Raw genomic sequence first — 18,866 nt, 5'->3', positions numbered from 1 at the left:
TACAGAAAGGTTCAGACATTCAGGCAAAGGAACTGCTGCTTCTTCAGTTCTCTGCCAGTTCCCAACCGTGGGGGCCACAGAGGGGAGAATAAAGAAAGACTTTGCAAATTAAGAAGAGTAGCAGTAGGATTTTCTGACAGTAAGATTTTCAGTCAGGAAAACAGAAAGTTTTCCCATGAGACTGTCTTAAATCCAGAGAGTTATTTGATTTTTTAAAAACTCACGGTGTCTTTGCAGATAAGGCTGAGACTCCTCTAATACTTGTTGATAAATACCAGGACATGAGGATTCATAAACTGCTTTATGTTGCTTTGAGCTTATGGTCTCATTTCTACAAGTATCCCTCCTGTCAGAGCTGACTATCCTTCCGAATACTTTGGTGTGGAGAATATACAGAGCCATTTTTCTTCAGACCTTTATTAGTGTCATTAATGAAGATTTGAAAGAAAAAAGTTGTCTTTCTGCCATAAATTACAAATCATCTCCTTTATCTTGAGAAAGAAAAACTTGCAGCAGATTAATGACACTAGATTGTCTTAAAAACTGTCATGTGATTAGTCAGTGTTCAGGAACTAAATTCTAAAATCATCTACAAGAAGAATAAGAGAGTCCGTTTGGTTACTCTGAGCATTCTGCTTAATACTAGCTCAATCCACAGTACTCTATTGTGCATCTAACTGCTGTAAGGATTCCAGCTACTCTATGGATTAATGTGTTCCTACCTCACAAGTTGCTTACATGAAGACAGACTTCACTCTGCAGTCTATTTCCAATAGCTGTATGCTTTTATGGATGTTAATATTTAACTGCAGTGCCATCCCTCCAGACAGCACTGTATATTGCAGAATTTTCCAGTTACATTACTGTGTTTACACTGGAACAGACATTTCCTGCAGGTAAATTATGCCAGTGTAGATTTTTATTTATATATATATATATATATATATATATATACACTCATTTACCTTTTTTTTTTTACATGCAAAATTTATCTACCTTTGAAAAATAATACTGAAAGAGACAATACTTCATCCCATGTAATGAAAATACATACTTTATTTCTGCTTCAAAGTGTGAATTAGTCTGGGCAGTACAATTCTTTAACTCAGAACTGACCTCACTCTGCCAAGTTTTATGACAACTTCAGTAATGCCCCTTAAACCAAAGCACACGAGTTATGCTGCAGTAACAGGCGTGCACGCCCCCATCCAAGCTTTACGTTGCTTCTCCTGATGGACAAACTACCACACACTTAGTGTAAGTAAAAGCAGGGATTTGGGCATTTACCAAAGTACCCCAAGAGCATAAAGCCGTACCTCAAGGCACCTCACAGGAACTGTTCACACTGCTGCTCTCAGGCGACTGATCTCCAGCCTGCTTTGCTCCCACGAGTTGCACTTACAGGAGCCTGTACATGACCTAGTCAGGATTAGCTCTTCTCACTCTTCATCTTTTATTTAGCACTTCTGACCTCAAAACCAGGGACCAGAGCTGGTACAGTATGACATACACTGAGATCTCACACAGACTAAGGAAATCTTTAAACAGCAAAAATAAAGGCATGGAAGCACAGGAAGGATCACTGGGATGGAGCTGCCTGCCATCAACATACAGCTGATCCTCAGCACCAAGTGAAGTCCACGGGCTTAGCTACAGTACTGCAACCCCAACAAGTGTAACCGAGGTGTTTCCCGAGGAGATTATTAAGCTAAATAAGCACTAATCAGCTCCCCTAATTTCAAACCAATTATTTGAAAAATCCAAGAATAGCATCCTAATGGACAATAAGCAAACGACTAGTTTTTACAAGTCACTTCGTCAATTTGCAAGTTGCAAAACATGACTTTAAAAAACTGATCGCAGAGGGCTAAGAGCTTTAAAGATTTACGATCCATCACCAGATATAGAAAATAAGAAGTTACTCAGAAGCCGAGAACTAAAATATTTCTGGTGATAGCATCAAATGAAAAAGCAAAATGGTTACCCTATGCACAAAAACTCTTTTTTGCAGATGGAACCAAACATGACAATTTGTTATTACAAAACTTCAGGGCTTTTCCTGAACTCAGGAGTTAGTTAGAACATCAACCAAGTCTTTGGCTGCCCGGATTTTGATACCTGTCAATGCGACAGGGAAAAGCAGCGGCTCTCCATCAGCAAAACAAATTTCCAAGGGTACAGGAAAAAAAATTAATGTTAATGACTGAGATGCTAAACTTTTTTATATCAGACAGACTTTGGCACTTAGCAGCTACAACAATACAGTCTACAAGAAAGTCAGGGCATTGGATTAAACCCCATGCCTTCTTTCATATAATTCCACCATGGAGCTTTATTATTTCTATTGGAAGATTTTAAAATTACAACTGAAATAAACTAAATTTAAATTCAGAAGACAGTCTCATTTATTGTACTACCAAAAAAAAAAAAATAAAAAAATCTTAGCTCATCGGGAACCCAAAGCAAAGCTACTTTTAAGTAAGAAATGAACAAAAAATTGTTTCAAATTTAAGGCATAGCTCTGAACTGTGGCTTTCATTAAGGTCCACTTTCCTAAGCCAAAACCAAAGCGACCAATGACGACCAAAAAAGGCCAAATGCATTTACACTGTAATGCCAACTTGTAACGAAGCTTTTCTTCTCTCCCAACACAAGCGTAAAAAATGAACATACAACGAATAGCATCTGCTTTTGTTTAAGCAAGACAGGCTTTTTGGATTATTTGAATCAGAAAAAAGGATTATATCCCACTAACATACAGTGCTTTGAACAAGACCTAATGCATTTTCAAAGCTGCAGTTGAATGGCTAAACCGAGCATAGACTTTTATGTCTACATTCAAACGTTTGTCCCACTTCTGCTCCAAAAAGTCCCAAGTTATTCTGAGCACATACTGGAAAAGGAATGCAGTCAGAATGCCAAGAAACTTTTGGCTTCAGTGCTCCTGAGCCAAGGAATTCTGCTATGTAACTGTTTGCCCGAGAGGCCCGTTTTCTATCTTCTGGTGTTTGATACGCGGAGAGCTACAGCACAGATCTGCTACAACCAGGCATCAAGAGCAACACCATGCTGGCAATGTAACACATTATTCTCTTTCAATCACACAAGAATTTTTTTCAGAGGGAGAAGAGCTTGGTAGACGTTTCTGTGAGAGTTGGTTCTGACGCCGATTTTCCCCACTGAAGAGAGCTGTGCTGGCAGTAAACTGTAAAGCTTTAAATTAAACCTTTAAATGTTGCAAGGATATTCTGAAATTCTACATGACTAGTCATGCAGGGGGTTAATCATATAATAGTTGTTGCTTAAACCCACTATTAGAAGTCGGAAACCTGTCATTGCCTTGTCTTTGAATTCAGGCCATGGGTATCTTCAGTGTTTAATCCTCATCACCATCACAGTAAAGGAAGTATTAAATGTTGACTTCTCTGTACTAACATCAGCCTAGATTATCTGTTCATTCAACAAGATTATACTCATTCTATACCCAGAAGCTTTAGAGTTATTAAATTCTTTCTAAAATCAGCCTGAAAATCTCTATTACTAAATAATGCCAGCCGTCCTACAATTAGGGCTAATTTTCAGTCATCACTACTGAATCAAGCTACCATTATCCACTGAAGGACACGTACTCAATAACATCATCATACATTCACATTTCACTGAATGACAGGTTTTCACTTGTGTGGATTAGGACCAGACAGAAAAAAGTGCAACACCACACACAGCAAGGAAACATGGTATTTTCACTTGTGTTTTGCTTAAGGATTATACCGATTGAGTACTAGCTCTGAAGAGCCTGGCTTTAATTTACCATCAGGGAAAGCACCCTGCCAAACACAGTGTTTAACTTGACCATGACCCATGGCCAACTCTTGCCATGCTAGAAATGCCATCAAGCAGTCTGAAAAGCTAACAGCTGCCATAGAGGATTTATCACAGTAAGAAAAAACTAAAGATATCCAGCTGCCTCCAAGAAAGTTGTGTTATCCACCACAAACGGACTGTAAATAAAAAAACTTCTGAAAAGGTGGCAGAATGGACCTCATTAATTGTAAGATGTGACATGGAGAAAGAGCTGGGCATACATACACCACAACACTCACCCGACAGTATTACATGAAAAACTAACAGGGCTACTTTTTAAAGAAACCTAAATAAGAAAGGAAGTTCAAATAAGAATTAAAGAGCTACAAGTCAGTAAAACAAATCAGTATGCTCACTGAGAAGTCAAGCTGGTTTATCATAGCTACAGCAAAGCTACTGGCAACTCCCAATGCCAAGTAGCTCAGCCCATGCAAGAGTGCCAGCTACTTGAAAAAGAAAAAAAAAAAAAAAATCTACTTATCCCACTGTCTGGAAGATTGAGTTTAGCTGATCCAGCCAATGCAGAAGCCACCTCCTCCCTTTCTCTTCCCCTGAAGCAGTGATTTCATTCAAATGAGATTGTTTTTCCCAAAAAACCCAGAGAGTAAACCATACATCTGTTTAAAAGGCTGAACAAGCTAAGGGAAGAAAAACAAATCCATTTTAATTGTGAAATGTTTGTCTTTACAGCTGCATAAAAATTAACTTGACTCCTAACACAAGAATCTGCTTGTATTTACTTTACCAAGGTAGTGCTGAAGTTTACTGAGAGACCAACAAGAAAAATAGACACACAAAGGAACACTTAAGGGGACACAAAGCCCTTTTTATATAGTATAGATCTTAAAGACTCAAGAGTAAAAGAGAATTCTAGAAATCTTTGGTCACAGAAGCCTGCAAAATTCTTTCAAACAGCAACCAGTTAAAAGCAGTACACTATACATTTTCCAAACTGGATCAAATGACTGCAGAAATCGTAGTAAAGTCAAAGTGCATCTGATGAGAAATGTAATACAGTTCAGTCTCTGCCTCCGTAAATAAAACAAAAGGGCAGAACACCAGAAGACCATTTCCTAATTTATCCAAAACAATCAAGGGAATATCACCCAGATTTGACATGCCAGAAGCAGGAAAAAATAAAGTTTGGATGAACAAGGAAAAAATGCATTTTAGAAACATCTCACAGAATACCTTTTGCCAAAGACAACTACTGGGGCTATTTGATTATATCATCAAGGAGGTCCCCACTTCCCTGAATAAGAAATCTGCAAAGCCTAGATTAATGTTCCAACAAATAAACAGATTGGGGAAAAAAAAAAAAAATCAGAGGGTATGTTCAAATTTTGAACTCAGCAATCTTGAAACATTATCTCAGTTCCAATAGAAAAAAAAAATCTGCTTGGAAAACTACATGAGAAAAACAGCATGATGCATACCCACTACCTCGAAACAGCAGATAACAATCACTCTTGCACGTTTGACGAACAGTAAACTTATTCCAAAAAGGAGTAAATTAATAATAATCATATATGGATTACTGTTTTGAACGGAAATGGTTCAAGGTAAACTAACAAAGTGATTCAAGTGAAAAACATGCAGCAATTCAGAAGTCCTCAGATACAAGAACACAGAATACAGAAAGGAGTGGTTTATTGTTCCACACACGAATACTGCGAATGGTCTGGTAATATCAGTCTAGATCCTCGCAGTGTCTGCTCAGACCTTTATCTTGCCAAACCGAATAAACAGAATTCCATGCTGTTTACTGAGCTGTGTTTTCAGATAAGATGTAGAGAATTACATCCATGAAAGGACTATAACAGTATCTGATGCAACACCAACCAAACGCCTCCTCTGGACGGTGCCTCTCTACCGATTGTTTTGTGTTTCTGTTCAGGCAGGAGATGGATGAGCTTCATGGCTGTTAGATGTAAGCATTCATCCTGCAAGCTAAAATGTATCTTAAAGGGTCCCAACGTCTCAATATCAACGAAGCATCGTTCAAAAGAAGAGAAGAGGTGGCAAGGTAACAAGCTGCAGAGATCAGGACTGAAAAGGTGTTGTCTGCCATACAGAGTGTTCAATTCATTCACCCTTTCAGATGTGTCAGTGTGGGAAGGGAGTTGGTTTGGGTTTTTATGGGAGGAACAGGTCAGGGAGCAAGCTAAAGTCAAGCCCTGACCTCTGATGCTAATTAAATCTGGTTCAACCAGATTTAGTTCGAGGGATGACAAGAGGAAAGGGAACTTCCACTTGTCAGCTCACCTCTGATCTCACCTCTCTAGGGCAGGGGACAGCTAGTGCCAGCTTCCACGTGAGAGATTTTGTTTCCGTGGGGTGTCCTTATGCCACTAGGCCGACCAAAACTTAACAGGGCATTGCAACACACAAGTGTGACATATTATAATAAATAAGGCTCTTATTCCCGACAGCCTAAAGAAGTTCCCTGCCACAATAGCAAAAGACAAGGAAGGTCAGAACTAGGAAAAAGGAAAAACAAAAAAAAACTGAATTGGAAAGACAATTTCATCCTGCAAAAGATTCAGAATACTAGAAGGGCCTTCATGCCATGTTTCAATATAGGTCAAATATTTTATTACTGTTAATGGAAACCTACAGCTAGTGGCAGCAGCAGGCACTGCCCGTGACATACAGGAACTTAAAATACTCATTTTCATTGTCTTAATAGCACTGGAAGTGAGCAAGGAAACATTACTCTGACCTTAATATTGAAAAATTGTTTATAGATTCTTGACACATGCTGCTATAAGATACTTTTCTTTCAAATTCAGCTATCCTGGTAAGTATAAAATGGAGTACTGAAAAAAAGACATTTAACAGAAAACATAATGAACAGTATTGTAAGGATAGACAAACTAATGAAAGTAAATGAAATCTCAGGCTCTTTATTATTCACACATGTCAATAAAACAGCTATGCCAGAACAAACCCAACTTTGGACAACTCCTTCCAGCGTGTTTGTTCCCTTCTCCCACCAGACATACCAACGGGTGTTCAAGCATAAACATCCATTGCAAAAACATCCTCTTGCTTTAATAATTAGCTAGTGAGAGCTGCTATCACCACATCCACGTGAAAGATGAATGAAAAAGTCCTGCAAACCAGATTTCTTATTCAGGGGAGCAGGGACTACACACACCTTGCCTAGCAGGATGTTACTAGCCCACAGCCACGCAGGCAGAGGTGTCCAAGAACTGCGATGTGGATCCCAGCTGAAAAGTCTGGACCACCTCATAAAAGAGAAAAAACAAACATTTAAAAATCCACACACAAAAAGGATAGAATAAAGACGACTTTAAATGCTTCCCCAAGATAGTACTGCTAGGCTCAGAGATGACATTTGTCTTGACCTCATGTTTATGTTAGAAATCACATTTGGCAAGGCTGTTCAGTATCTAACGTACTAATTAAGTTCCTTCAGTTCTGAGAGCTCATTACAGCTGACAATTGTCATGTTTATGAACCAAGTCTCTCTCCTTTAAAAGTTTTTCTTAATAGATAAAAAAATTCTTGCAGATTTAAAGATCCACGTCAACCTCTTAGAAAGAGACAGGAGCAAAGGCAAGTCTCCAGCCAGCTTCAGGCTGCTGGTATTGTGTCAGGGCACAGGTCATGGGTATTCCAGCTGATAGCACAGCACGGCTTTTTAACAAAGCTGCCCAGTGTATTTTGAAACCTATCCTACTCATTTACTGCTAACACAAGTTAAAAAGACACTAAAGATTGAGTCGAAGAACAAAATAAGCTTGTAGCAAGAAGATTTATTTACATTATTAAAGGTCTCTGACAAGCAAGTGAACTCCTGCAATTCTTTCACAATGTTAAGAAGATTCTAAATAAAACATCCAACATCCTTCTCCTCACCTCAAAGGTCAGCAGTTTGGCACCTTATTTAGTTATCTCTTCAAATTCACCTTTGTTCCTCATGCTGTGTGTTGTCAGTAGATGAGCCCTGCAAGAAGGGCACTACCACTGCAGCACGCCTTTTCTATGTAAACTACTTCTCCAATGTCATATTAACTAAGCTTCACTATAGGTTTCCCCAATACCTTTCAAATGCTTTTGAACTCAGAAGGTAACTTTTTCCATAAAGGAAGTGACAAGATAGGCAAATCCTTCACTGCATGCCATCTAGAAATAAGAAAATGGCTTTCAGGAAAAGTGTGTATATATATTCATTTCCAAACTGAAGACAGCTGACCTCAGAAAACTCCAAATCAAGCTTAGAGCACCTGTATCACACCCTTATCTTCACATGAAATACACTGATGACTAGTGTAGCCCCTTTATTTGACCTTTATGAGGGAACTTCGAAAAGCTTGGTAACACCGCACCAAGTTAGACTTAAACTCACAAATCACAACCACCATAATTTTAGTTCTGTAGAACAATTTAGATAATCACTGCTATCTACCTTTAAGAAAAACAGAGGAAAAATAGAAAACAAAAAGCATAAGGCAGTGCTTATGCCTGGAATTCACTGCAAGATGGTTAGTCTACATTTTCTGTATGCTGACACCAACCCCACGCAGGGAAAAAGCAGCCTTAGTTACTACTGCCTCTTGACAAGCTCTATCACCTGTGCACAATTTGTAATCAATTCACCTTCCAGATCAGCTGAAATTCCTGTAAACTCAAAAAGCTTAAAAAAAAAATAATTAACTGACCTCCCTGCATTCACTTGAGATCTGGCTATTAAACCAGGGAAAGGAATGTTTGTCAGCCCATTCAAGTAGCCTCTTAAGTCATTCCCTTTCTGATTAAGTCCCCACTGTATCAGACACTGGACTGTAACAGCAACGGACCATTTTAGGTGGATGCTATTTTTAGCCTGATGATGCTATTCTTAACAAAATAATTAGCAGACTTATCTTGTACACCTTCCCACAACTCTTGTTCATTGCCGTGCATTTTCATGTAGAGCTTTTGGAAAAAAGCTATGGGATCTTCATGATGTATTAAAAATCACTTTGCAATTCAGTAGAAATTAATTAAGCACTTCTAGTTCTTTGGAGAAAAGAAATTATCCCATGTTCATCCTTTGGGAGAATCAGATGAAGAGTCAGAATTGAAATCTGCATTAAATACTAACCACTATTTTCTTCAGTGAAGAAATTAGCTTAATGCTATGAATACAAAAACTTGGGATTATTGTGGACAGCCACACGACCACCTCCTCACCTGACACAGGACAAGTGAAGTTGTTCATTAACAGCAGAAGCCTGGCATCTCATCTCTTCTCTCCCTCTTACTCCAGTCGTTAAACTACAGTTTAACAGAGTGGTTCAGTTCTAACAAACCTTCCCAAGACAGAGGGCCAAACTGACTAAAATTTGCCATCTAACAGCTTGACACATTTCTTGCAACATTCTGGTAGGAAACTAGAAGCAGTACTAAGGGTTTCTTTTATAGTGCTTGAAACTTGCCTTGGGGCACCTAGCACATGAATTTGGAATAGGCATTGTATGTGACAATGTTTCTCTCCCCCAACACTTACTAAATTCGTTAACGAAGTACAATGTGTGCTTTGGCTACAGCCCGAGAGACCTATTTCCAAACCACACCACACCACCACCACCACCCCCCCCCAAGAATAATGAAGCATCTATAAAAATTACAGGAAAGAACTGCAAACCTTGTCACCAGGGCTCTGAAGATCAAGTATAATTTTTATCTTCGGCATTTAAGAGTTCTTCAAATAAACCTTTGAACATGCATCACTTCTGCAGGACAGAAAAATGAAGAACTCCATTTATGGCATTTTATAACCCGATTTACAGAGCTACGATGAGCTACGAGTTGGACAGATGAGCAGAGAGGAACGATGAAGAGCTGCTCCAACTTCATCCTGGGCACTGCTCCCTCTCCACCAACAGCCAGGTCACCCAAGTCACCAGGCTGATTTGGAACCCTACCAGGAGCAGGAGAGCCCACATCAAGCGCCCCAGTGAGTCTCATGTCAAAACGTTCCCCAAAAGCAGCCCCCTGGGAGCTTCAAAATTCTGATAAAATAAGGAATACAGCTAAAACCACAACTGCCTCCAAATCAGAATGTAAACAGCAATGTCCACAGAAGAATGTGCCAACAAACAAAGAAATCGCTCAAATTCTCAAAACTCAGTGAAAGAGAGCTGCAGGTTTTGAACCTGTACCCCCTGTTAGCAGCATATTAAAAAGCTCTGGCAAGGAAAAACATGATCTTAGACAGAAAATGGTGTCGGAATTTTTATTTTAGAGCCGTTAGAGGACAAAGGTTTCGTGGAAGGCTTGCTCTCTGTTGCTTCTGGTTCCAACACAAGCAGCATGCAACTCCGTTATTAAAAGGCACCCCTATAACTGCATTCCCCCTCCCTGGGGAGACGGTATCCGAGTTCTTCAGCTGCAGTCAAACTTCCTCCTCTGGGACATTTTGCCTTACCTCATTAAGCTCCAGTACAGCATGTCTCACTAGGGCAGCTAATGCATCACTCTGAAAGACTACAGAAATATGCTTGCTTTGATTTTATTTTTAGACAAAACCACGTAAAAAACTATTTCCTTTATTTAAGAAAAGCAGCTCTCCAAAGTACAGACCGTCAAACTCTAGCCAAAATAGTAATGGCTTAACAGAGCCAAAAAACTCTGAAGCTGATCCAGTAGCACTGACTAATCTCATTAGCTCTTCTCATGAAAATACAGAGATATGACTTCACTCCTGGATTACACTCCTATATTTAGTTTATACCTAATATGGATATTCAGTGTACAGAACTAAGTCATTTCCTTTCCTCGTGTAAAGCTCCTTGCCCTTTGTCTAGGCAACAATACAAGGAATAAGTTTGAACTCTCAGAGAACTCACACACAAAGACATTTGTCATTAATAGCGGTTCAGTTTAGGTTTTTCACTTCAGCATAAACAAACAGCATTCAGAGCCCAAAGTCAGATTGTGCCATAAATGCACATTTGACCTGAATTAAAAAAAAACAAAACAGCTCAAAACAAGTTTTTAAAAATTATCTTTTTTAGGAAAATATTCCAAATAAACGATTTAAAGCTCCTGAAGTCACAGCCCTATTGAAACATGATTTGAGGGTTCAGTGTTTGAACTGTTAAAATGTTCACAAACTCCTCATAAAACAAATGAGCACAGAATGAATACCTAGCATCTATTTTAATAGTAAAACTATATCATTCTGTAGTGAAAAATATGCAAAAAAAACCAAACCCACCACTTGATTAGGACAGTGAGTTCTTTGTTATAGGTTATTTACAAAGAATTTGGAAGATAAAAATCAAATTAGATGGATAACAAGTAGAGATATACATTATTTTTCCTGGATGGCCAACTCGCAACCAACCACCATCTGAATTAAAGTTTGTTATCTTAGACAAACTAAGTGTCTACCTGGCAGACAAAACCATCTTACTTTCTTCCATGCTGTCCAGTTAAGATTCTATAGAATTGCACTGCTCAGTTATCAGTTGCCGGACAAAAGATAACATCTATTAAAAAAAAAAAAAAGACAACAAATCCAATTACTGCCCAGTACAGTTATCCAGTCTTAAAAGTAGTTCTTGTGGATTTCTAAGTGGTACCTCTGGCCCAGCCAGAACTTGGAATATAACAGTAGGCACTGTTATAAAAGTGTGTAGGTCTTGTTAGTCACATCACAATAATGTCTCATTTAAAAGAGAATCTGAAGATGCTTACGTTGATGAGAAAATAAGGACAGCCCAGGGCTCTTTTTGTGCCTTTTAATTAATGTACACTTTTAAAAATCAAACTTGCAACTTCAGAGTACAAAAGTCATTTTGCAAAGCACACAGATTACTATTTAGCTAGAAGTTCAATGAATTATCCAACTAGATTCTTCCAAACACAGATTTTTGTAAGAGACAACACAGCCTTCAAAAATCCACAGCTTCCACGACAGAACCAACGACTTCTCTGCTCATCCTACTGACAGTAAAAGACAGTAATACTCCCCAGATAAAGAACTCTTTTCTCGCTGTTTCCTTCACAAGATTAGGTCAGGATAACCAGTGGAAGACTAGACAGTGAGACTGAGTCACTTCAGGCAGTGAGGGTGATGATTACTAACTACATAGGATGCCAATACCGTCGTCACACAGTGCTGCCCACTGAAAGATTATCCACTTCCTAACTGAAACAGAGTTTACGTAAGTATTCCCGATATCTACACGTTATTTCCCAACAATCAACTATCTTTATGTACAGATAACACATCTCTTTGAAGAGGATTCTCATTCTCTTCAAATATTTTCAGGAGAACTTTAGTGTTACGTATGCTCTTCCCTGCTTCTGGGAGTTCCTCGCTGCACGTACACACAGTCACAGACCGACACAAAAAAGCATCAGGAATGAGACTCAGCCTGCTCAGACCCTTGATGGGCATTTACTCCTCACTTTTGATAGGTTCTAGACCCTAAACTATGTCCCACAGCACGTGCTCTGATCCACAGGCTTCTCTTTCCCCCTCAAGCCTTCAAGGCAGAGCCTGAGCCATTTCCCATCTGGGAAAACTGAGGGCAGATTTGTCTTTTATAGCAGTATCTATGCTCAGAGAATGCATCCAGGGCACAGACCACCTGCATGCAGCATGGAGCAACTGCCTCAGAAGCACCCCAGGAGATGACGGTCCAAGCCCAGCAGGCAGACCAGCGGCTGGGAAGGGCAGCGGGTTGAAATTCAGCAACGTGACCAGTTCTGAGACCACTTTGTGGGGAAAGGAAGAAAAGCGCATGAGTTTCACGTATCTTTCAACTGAAAAGTAAAACACAAGCTCTCTGGACAATCTGAGCTGTCTAGGCGTTAATCATTGGAAAGAGGAGGATAGACGCCAGTGGATAAACCCATTACTGCTTAAGTGTATTCAGAGCAATTTCTGATCCAAGAAAAGATAACTCATCTGTGTAATCCCTTTGAAAATGATTGCTAGGAGTTTTTAAGCATACTTTCCAGTGTTTTGCAAAACTAAAGTTACAATTACACTTGAGATTATCTCTGTATTTTAAACAATATTGTACCAGGTGCACCAGTTTCTGTATTAGCAATCAGTCAAACCAAAAGACAAGGTTTCTGGCTACGACAACTTTCACAAGCAAAATTTTAAGGAATACAGTTTGCTGGCCAAACAAGGGGAAGGCCTGATATACAACAACTAAGCACAGGATGTATTAAGATGGCTACACCTCAGTTTACAAAGGGATCCCTCACAACACTCCAGCATTTGCTCACAAGAAATAAGACACCCATGAAATTTTGCTATCCATACCAAACGTGTGTCAAAGGGGGACTGAGAAAGTTCAGGTGCTGAGGTTATTACTCCAAAACCTCCAAAGGATGACCTAGTACATAAGGAGGAGACTTATCTAATAAGATTATCAAGTGACAAGCCTGCCCCTGAGAAGACTATCTCTGAGAAGCAATGTTGCGTTGTCTCTAGTCCTGTTATTTCCTTATATCAACATTCCTTTTTAGTTATATTGTAGTTGCCAAAAAAAAAAGAAAAAAACAATTATGACAAACAAGATCACAGGATGGTTCGTTACAAACCAATATACAACAGCTATACTACCCCAGAATGACACACCAGAGCTTACGTAAGGATAACACGGGCAATGAGAAACCACAAGACAAAGGCAGACCTGAGTGTGTGCAATTCAGACAAATCACACTCTTCTCACCCAGCCCTGAGCTCGCACCGAGTCTGCTGCTAGAGACGCAGACGCACACATCCCTTTCCTGCCACGGGCCCCAACATTTGACTGCACAAAACGGACCTAGATCCCGGAAGGCAAACAATTCACCTGCCAAATTTGTGTTTAATTCAGATATACAAGAATGTAGACAAGCTTCTGGTACAATCATTGGGAGCATTTTAGGGTAGGGTATTTATTAAATGTGAAATCACAGCTTTTTCCTTGCTGACAGTACAATTCACAGGTAAACAGATAGTAGACACTATCTAATTTTCAAAACAGGTGCCCAATTTCGCAATGACATCTCATTTGAAAGCTGCCAGAAATCCAAGGTCTAATTAATTTGCAAGCGTACACACGTTACACAGTTGGAGAGCACCTTCCTTAATGGTTACCTACATCTACTATAACCCATCTCATGCCAGCAGATACACAACTATGAATTTCTTCTTTGTCGAGCGTTTCTTTAACACCGAACTTGTTGCTCATCTGTGTCTTCACCTTGCTATGGCAAGAAGAACGCAATCACCGACTGCCCTCTAGAACACCACGGGCTGAGCTCTGAGCAGCTTCTATCTCCAGCTCCTTTGCACACCGTCTTAGAGAAAATCCACAAGTAGTTTTGTAAGCTCTGTCCTGTGGTTTCCACTGGTGAGTGGTTCTATTTGGCCAAGTCAGGCCCTCCACACTTTCTATGTACAATAAAAATCCATACATGATCAGTTAAATTGCAGCCATTACAAGCAGCCTATACGAGCTGTATTCAGATCACAACGCTCGAGTTTCTGCGTGCATGTTCAGTACAATGCAGTCTTCACTACTCTAAAATGCCACTAGGGCATATAAAAATATTCTTGTTAGACAATGGAAGTGGGCCTCCCTCATTAATAAAACATACGAACATGTGAGGAAACTAAAGGAAATCAGATACATCACTAGTTTCTCCTAATCAGCTCTCAGAGGAAGGTCTTGAAAAATATTTACGCTGAGTTTAAAAGAGACCGCAGGCAGCCCACCAGCACTGTAATGGAAAAGCTGCTGAAGCTACTCATTATATGAGACCAAGAAACAGATTATTCACCTCGGTTTCAGCACTGTAACGCGGTTTTTTTAACCTAAGTATCGTAATTCCACACATACGTTTTCACAGACTATGAAAATACAAGCTAAAGCAGACTAATACGCTGACTTTTTGAATAAAACAAAGCAATCTGCTGGTGACAAACAGCCCTATATAGTTATTCATGACTGAAACCTAACCATGTGCATGCACTCCTCCCCGTGCTGTGCCCATCCTATTTTGTTACTGATCACAATTTAATAAGATTCAAACGTAAGATTTTGAGCATGAAGGCAAACAGTTTCTCCTGCTTCACAGGTTTGTTTCTCAGGCTTTAATCCATACCTTTGTTTCATCTTAAGTCTGGCTGCTACAATCCTTTGTACGCAGGTCATACAGTTACCGCCCTTCAGCCGCAGGCACTTGGCAGAGATTTCTTTTTTGGTCAAGAAGTCTTTCCACTAGCTCTACCTTAAGAGCTTCGCTGACTAACAGTGCACAGGTAGAACCAAGACCCCATACACTGTTTGCAAAGTGATTAGCTACGTTGCAAAATACTCCGAACATTCACTCAGGAACTTCAGATTTTTTTCTATATTGCACCCATAACCAGGTGAGACAGACTGTGCAACACACAAAAGCAGACTCTGAGCTTCCCATTTACAGGGGGAAAAAAAATGGCTAAATCAAAATCTAGTGCTCTTCTCGACAGACATTAATAGTTTTATTGAATAACCATAAACATTCTGCTTGTATTTTATGAAGTGACCATCTCAATGAGACAGGTAGCAAACAAGACTTTTATTAGCTTCACAAAAACACCATCGAGTAATACTTAAGAGCTTCAGTAAAGTGTGGGACAGGCACCAACACCCAGATGAAACAACTGTTTTGCTCTGTCTGCTGGGGTGGGGGCTGTTCTTCCTCTGCAGGATTTTACAGGGAAATAACTTTTACCTGAAGATCATGAAGGCAGACAAGAATAACTTCTTTTTTAACCTGAACTCTGTCCTAAAGGCAGACACTATACAGCTTGCAGCAGTCATTCATAACACTGGGAAAAGGCTTCCTTGAGGGAGATACTACTCATCGATAACTCCAAATATAGCCTTCTTAAATCCATGCCAATAAAAAAAGTTTCAATTCAGAGGGCCAGAAAAATTATCTGCTTTTTCCCTTTCACAGTCTCACATCTTTATTGGTCCAATAACAATTTAATCATAACCAATACATCTTCCTCACAACTAATCTTACACCTTCTTTCATTTTACTCCTCAAGCATGAAATACCCTCTTTAAAGAGACCCACAAAGCTTATTCCCCCTGCCCCCAATCGTTTTGTCATCAATCAGTGCTCTAATTTGTTTAAAAATAAGAAAAATGAGCCAATGAACTTTAAGACAAATGAAGATAAGGTGGCATGTTATATTAGATAAGTACTGCTATAAATAATTCAAAGTAATCTGTGACTTAATTGCTGTACTAGTAAATTCTAACCTCTACACCAAGAACCTAAATATTCTGACGAAAATCAGGTCTGAAATCCTCCACTGGGTCCCATTACTGCCTCTCAAAGCTGCTAAAAAGTCCAAAACTGAAAAAATTCAACATTTTTAGAGCATTTAAGGAATAAAATTTATATTTAATAACTTATTTTCAAAGCTCTACCTAGCCTGCTGGAGATTTTCCCGTTTGTCATCATGGTTTTTACACTAAGCAATTCCCAAGATCTCAGATTATTTTCTCACTGCAACAGAAAGAAACTTCATCTAAGGAATTAAAACGCTACTTTTCTACAGAGGCTCGCTTCAAAGTGAGTTTAAGCACAGAAGGAGAAGATGTAACACCATTTACTCTCTGCACTTCTGATATCAAGTCAAAGTAAGATGCTGCATCACTAGAGCCCCGGAGGATGCATAATATTGCATCATACTGCAATATATGAATGCAAAACATGTGGAGACACCATATGGTATCTTTGCCAGATAAGGGCAGTACAACACATGTTCATTCTTCTAGCCTGGAAGAAAAAAAAAAAAACAAAAAACAAAAAAACCACAACAAAACAAAAAACCTGGTGATGTATTTACATGTTTGGTTTGTGACACAAAAGTCGACTTCTTCGGCGGGGGACCGAGGGAAAAGTAACCGGGGTTTGTACTGCCTTCCTGCGCACACAATGCGGAGCTGAATGGCGAGGGTGATGTATTGCGGTTGCACAGAGCAAGTTACTCCCCGCTGCTACCGATGCCCCCAGCCCTGCTATGCCCCAGCTGCAGCGCTGCCTCCGGGGGAAGAATTTTCCAGCAAACGCACGCAGGCACACTTTTCAAAAGTGACTTCTTTGCGGTTCAGCGTTTATCACCCGCCCCATCCGCACACAGCGACCCGCCCAGCCCCGGCTCCCCGCACTCCCGCCCCGCCGAAGGGCCCTTTTGTGCGCGGCAGCCCCGCACCGCGGCCAGCGACGGGGCGTCGCCTCCAACCGGGCCCGGAGCCGCCCTGAGGAGCTGCCGCCGCCCCGCTGAGTTTGGGGGGACACGCACACACACACAAAGGGGATCCCCGCGCCCAGCACGGCGAGGGGAAGGTGGCGGGGGAGCCCCGACAGCAGGCGGGGAGAGTTTTGGAGGGGGGTGCCAGAGACGGTGGGTTCCCCCCCACGCCGCTTCGCCCCCCCCCCTCAGCCCGCCGGGGAGAAGCGGCCCCGAACAAGTCGCCGAGGGAAACCTGGAGCCCCCCGGGGCGGGAAAAACGGCGGCTGGGGGATGGGGAGCCCAAGGGCCGGAGCGCGCGCTCTGAGGGGAGCGGCGCCGAGACGAGACGGGACGGGACCGGACGAGACACACCGCCCCCCCCCCTCCCATCCCTCCTCCGCGCCTCACCTTGACGAAGAGCTCGATAACGGGCTCCTTATCGCCCTCCTTCAGGCCGTTGACCGGCACGGACAGCGCCATGCTTCAGCCCCCGCCGCCGCTCAGCCTCGCCCGCCGCTGCCAGCCGGGACGGCGACGCCGCTCCGCTCCGCTCGCCCTGCGCGCGACTGCGCCCCGCCCCGCCCCGCGGCCCCGCCCCGCCGGCCCCGCCCCGCCCCGCCGCGCGCGAGGGACGGGTGGGCGTGGCTAAGCGCCCAAGGGGCGGGGCCGGCGCGGACGCGGGGCAGCGGTCTCCATGGCGGGTCCCGGGGCGCGGCGCTGCCGGAGGGGAGAGCGGCGGGGGGGGGGGGCGGTGTCCGCGGCGGGCAGGGCCAAGGGAACACCCCCGGGACGGCGGGGGACACCCCGCGGTGAGGCCGGGGCCACGCCGGCGGCTGGGTGCGCTGCCCGATGACCTAACGTCTGGGAGCGGCCTGCTTGGGCCCGGCCTTAGCGGAGGCCGCAGCGCTGAGGGCGCTGCCAGGCCCGGGGCGGGGGGGGGGGGGCTTTGTCCTACCCCCCACACACACCCCCCGCCATCGCCTCAGCCCCCGGGGCTGTAGCGCGCCTCGCCTGCGGGGAAAAACTTAAAAACTAGAAACTTCCCCCCTCACGGCCCCGCCACGCACCAGGGTGCGGGACCTGCCACGCTGGGGGTGATGGCGCCGCAGCTGCAGAAACAGCTTCATTCCTGGCTGGGGGAAAAAAATCTATTTCGAGAGGCAGGGAGGAGTGTTTCCAGCCTAGTTTCTCTCTCTCTATTAAGGTCAGGGACTGAGGAGCTGGACAGAAAAATGGGCAGGAGAATTGGGTGAAACGTCGGAAATGAAATTAAACCGTTTGCCCTTTTTCCAGTCTTTTCACCAAAATAGCACAAGGCAGCACACAGCCTTGCGATCACATTTTCCCCATGCGACTTCACGCCCGCGGAGTCCAAGCCGCCGTGAACAGAGCAGCTTTTATGCCTCGGCAGCACCCGCCCTTGCTCCCAGTCCTTCCTTTTTTTTTTTTTTTCAGAAGCTCAGACTCTATTTTTAATAGTCTGAGTTCAGCTGCACCTGAACGTCTGGGCAGAGCCGTTCCCAGGGGAGGGTGCGCTGGGGCTGTGGGATACCCCGAGGTGGCATTGAACGACTTGCAGACGCAGCTCTCCGCCTCTCCTGCTTTAATATTGTCTGTGACCCGGCGCTGGAACCAACCTCCCTGTAATTTGTACCCAAATGCAGCCGTACAGCCAGAAATGGCTCCGGATGAAATGGTTACCAACGGAGCATTCAATGGTAATAACAAAACCTCCTGTCTC

The 18,866-nt window shown here is 42.4% G+C and overlaps 1 protein-coding gene across 1 annotated transcript in view; it reads right to left on the bottom strand.

Moving 5' to 3' along the window:
- CLIC4 (chloride intracellular channel 4) overlaps nucleotides 1–17,684 on the bottom strand; it is a 32,941-nt gene extending 15,257 nt beyond the window's left edge. Inside the window, exon 1 of the mRNA XM_074925993.1 lies at nucleotides 17,534–17,684. Coding sequence (XP_074782094.1) covers nucleotides 17,534–17,605 — 72 coding nt within the window. The 5' untranslated portion in view covers nucleotides 17,606–17,684. The remainder of the gene's footprint in view (nucleotides 1–17,533) is intronic.
- Between the last annotated feature and the right edge of the window lie 1,182 nt (nucleotides 17,685–18,866).

This window comes from Athene noctua, chromosome 24 (assembly GCF_965140245.1).
Source record: "Athene noctua chromosome 24, bAthNoc1.hap1.1, whole genome shotgun sequence".
Taxonomy (NCBI): domain Eukaryota; kingdom Metazoa; phylum Chordata; class Aves; order Strigiformes; family Strigidae; genus Athene; species Athene noctua.
This window is presented reverse-complemented; position numbering and strand designations above follow the sequence as displayed.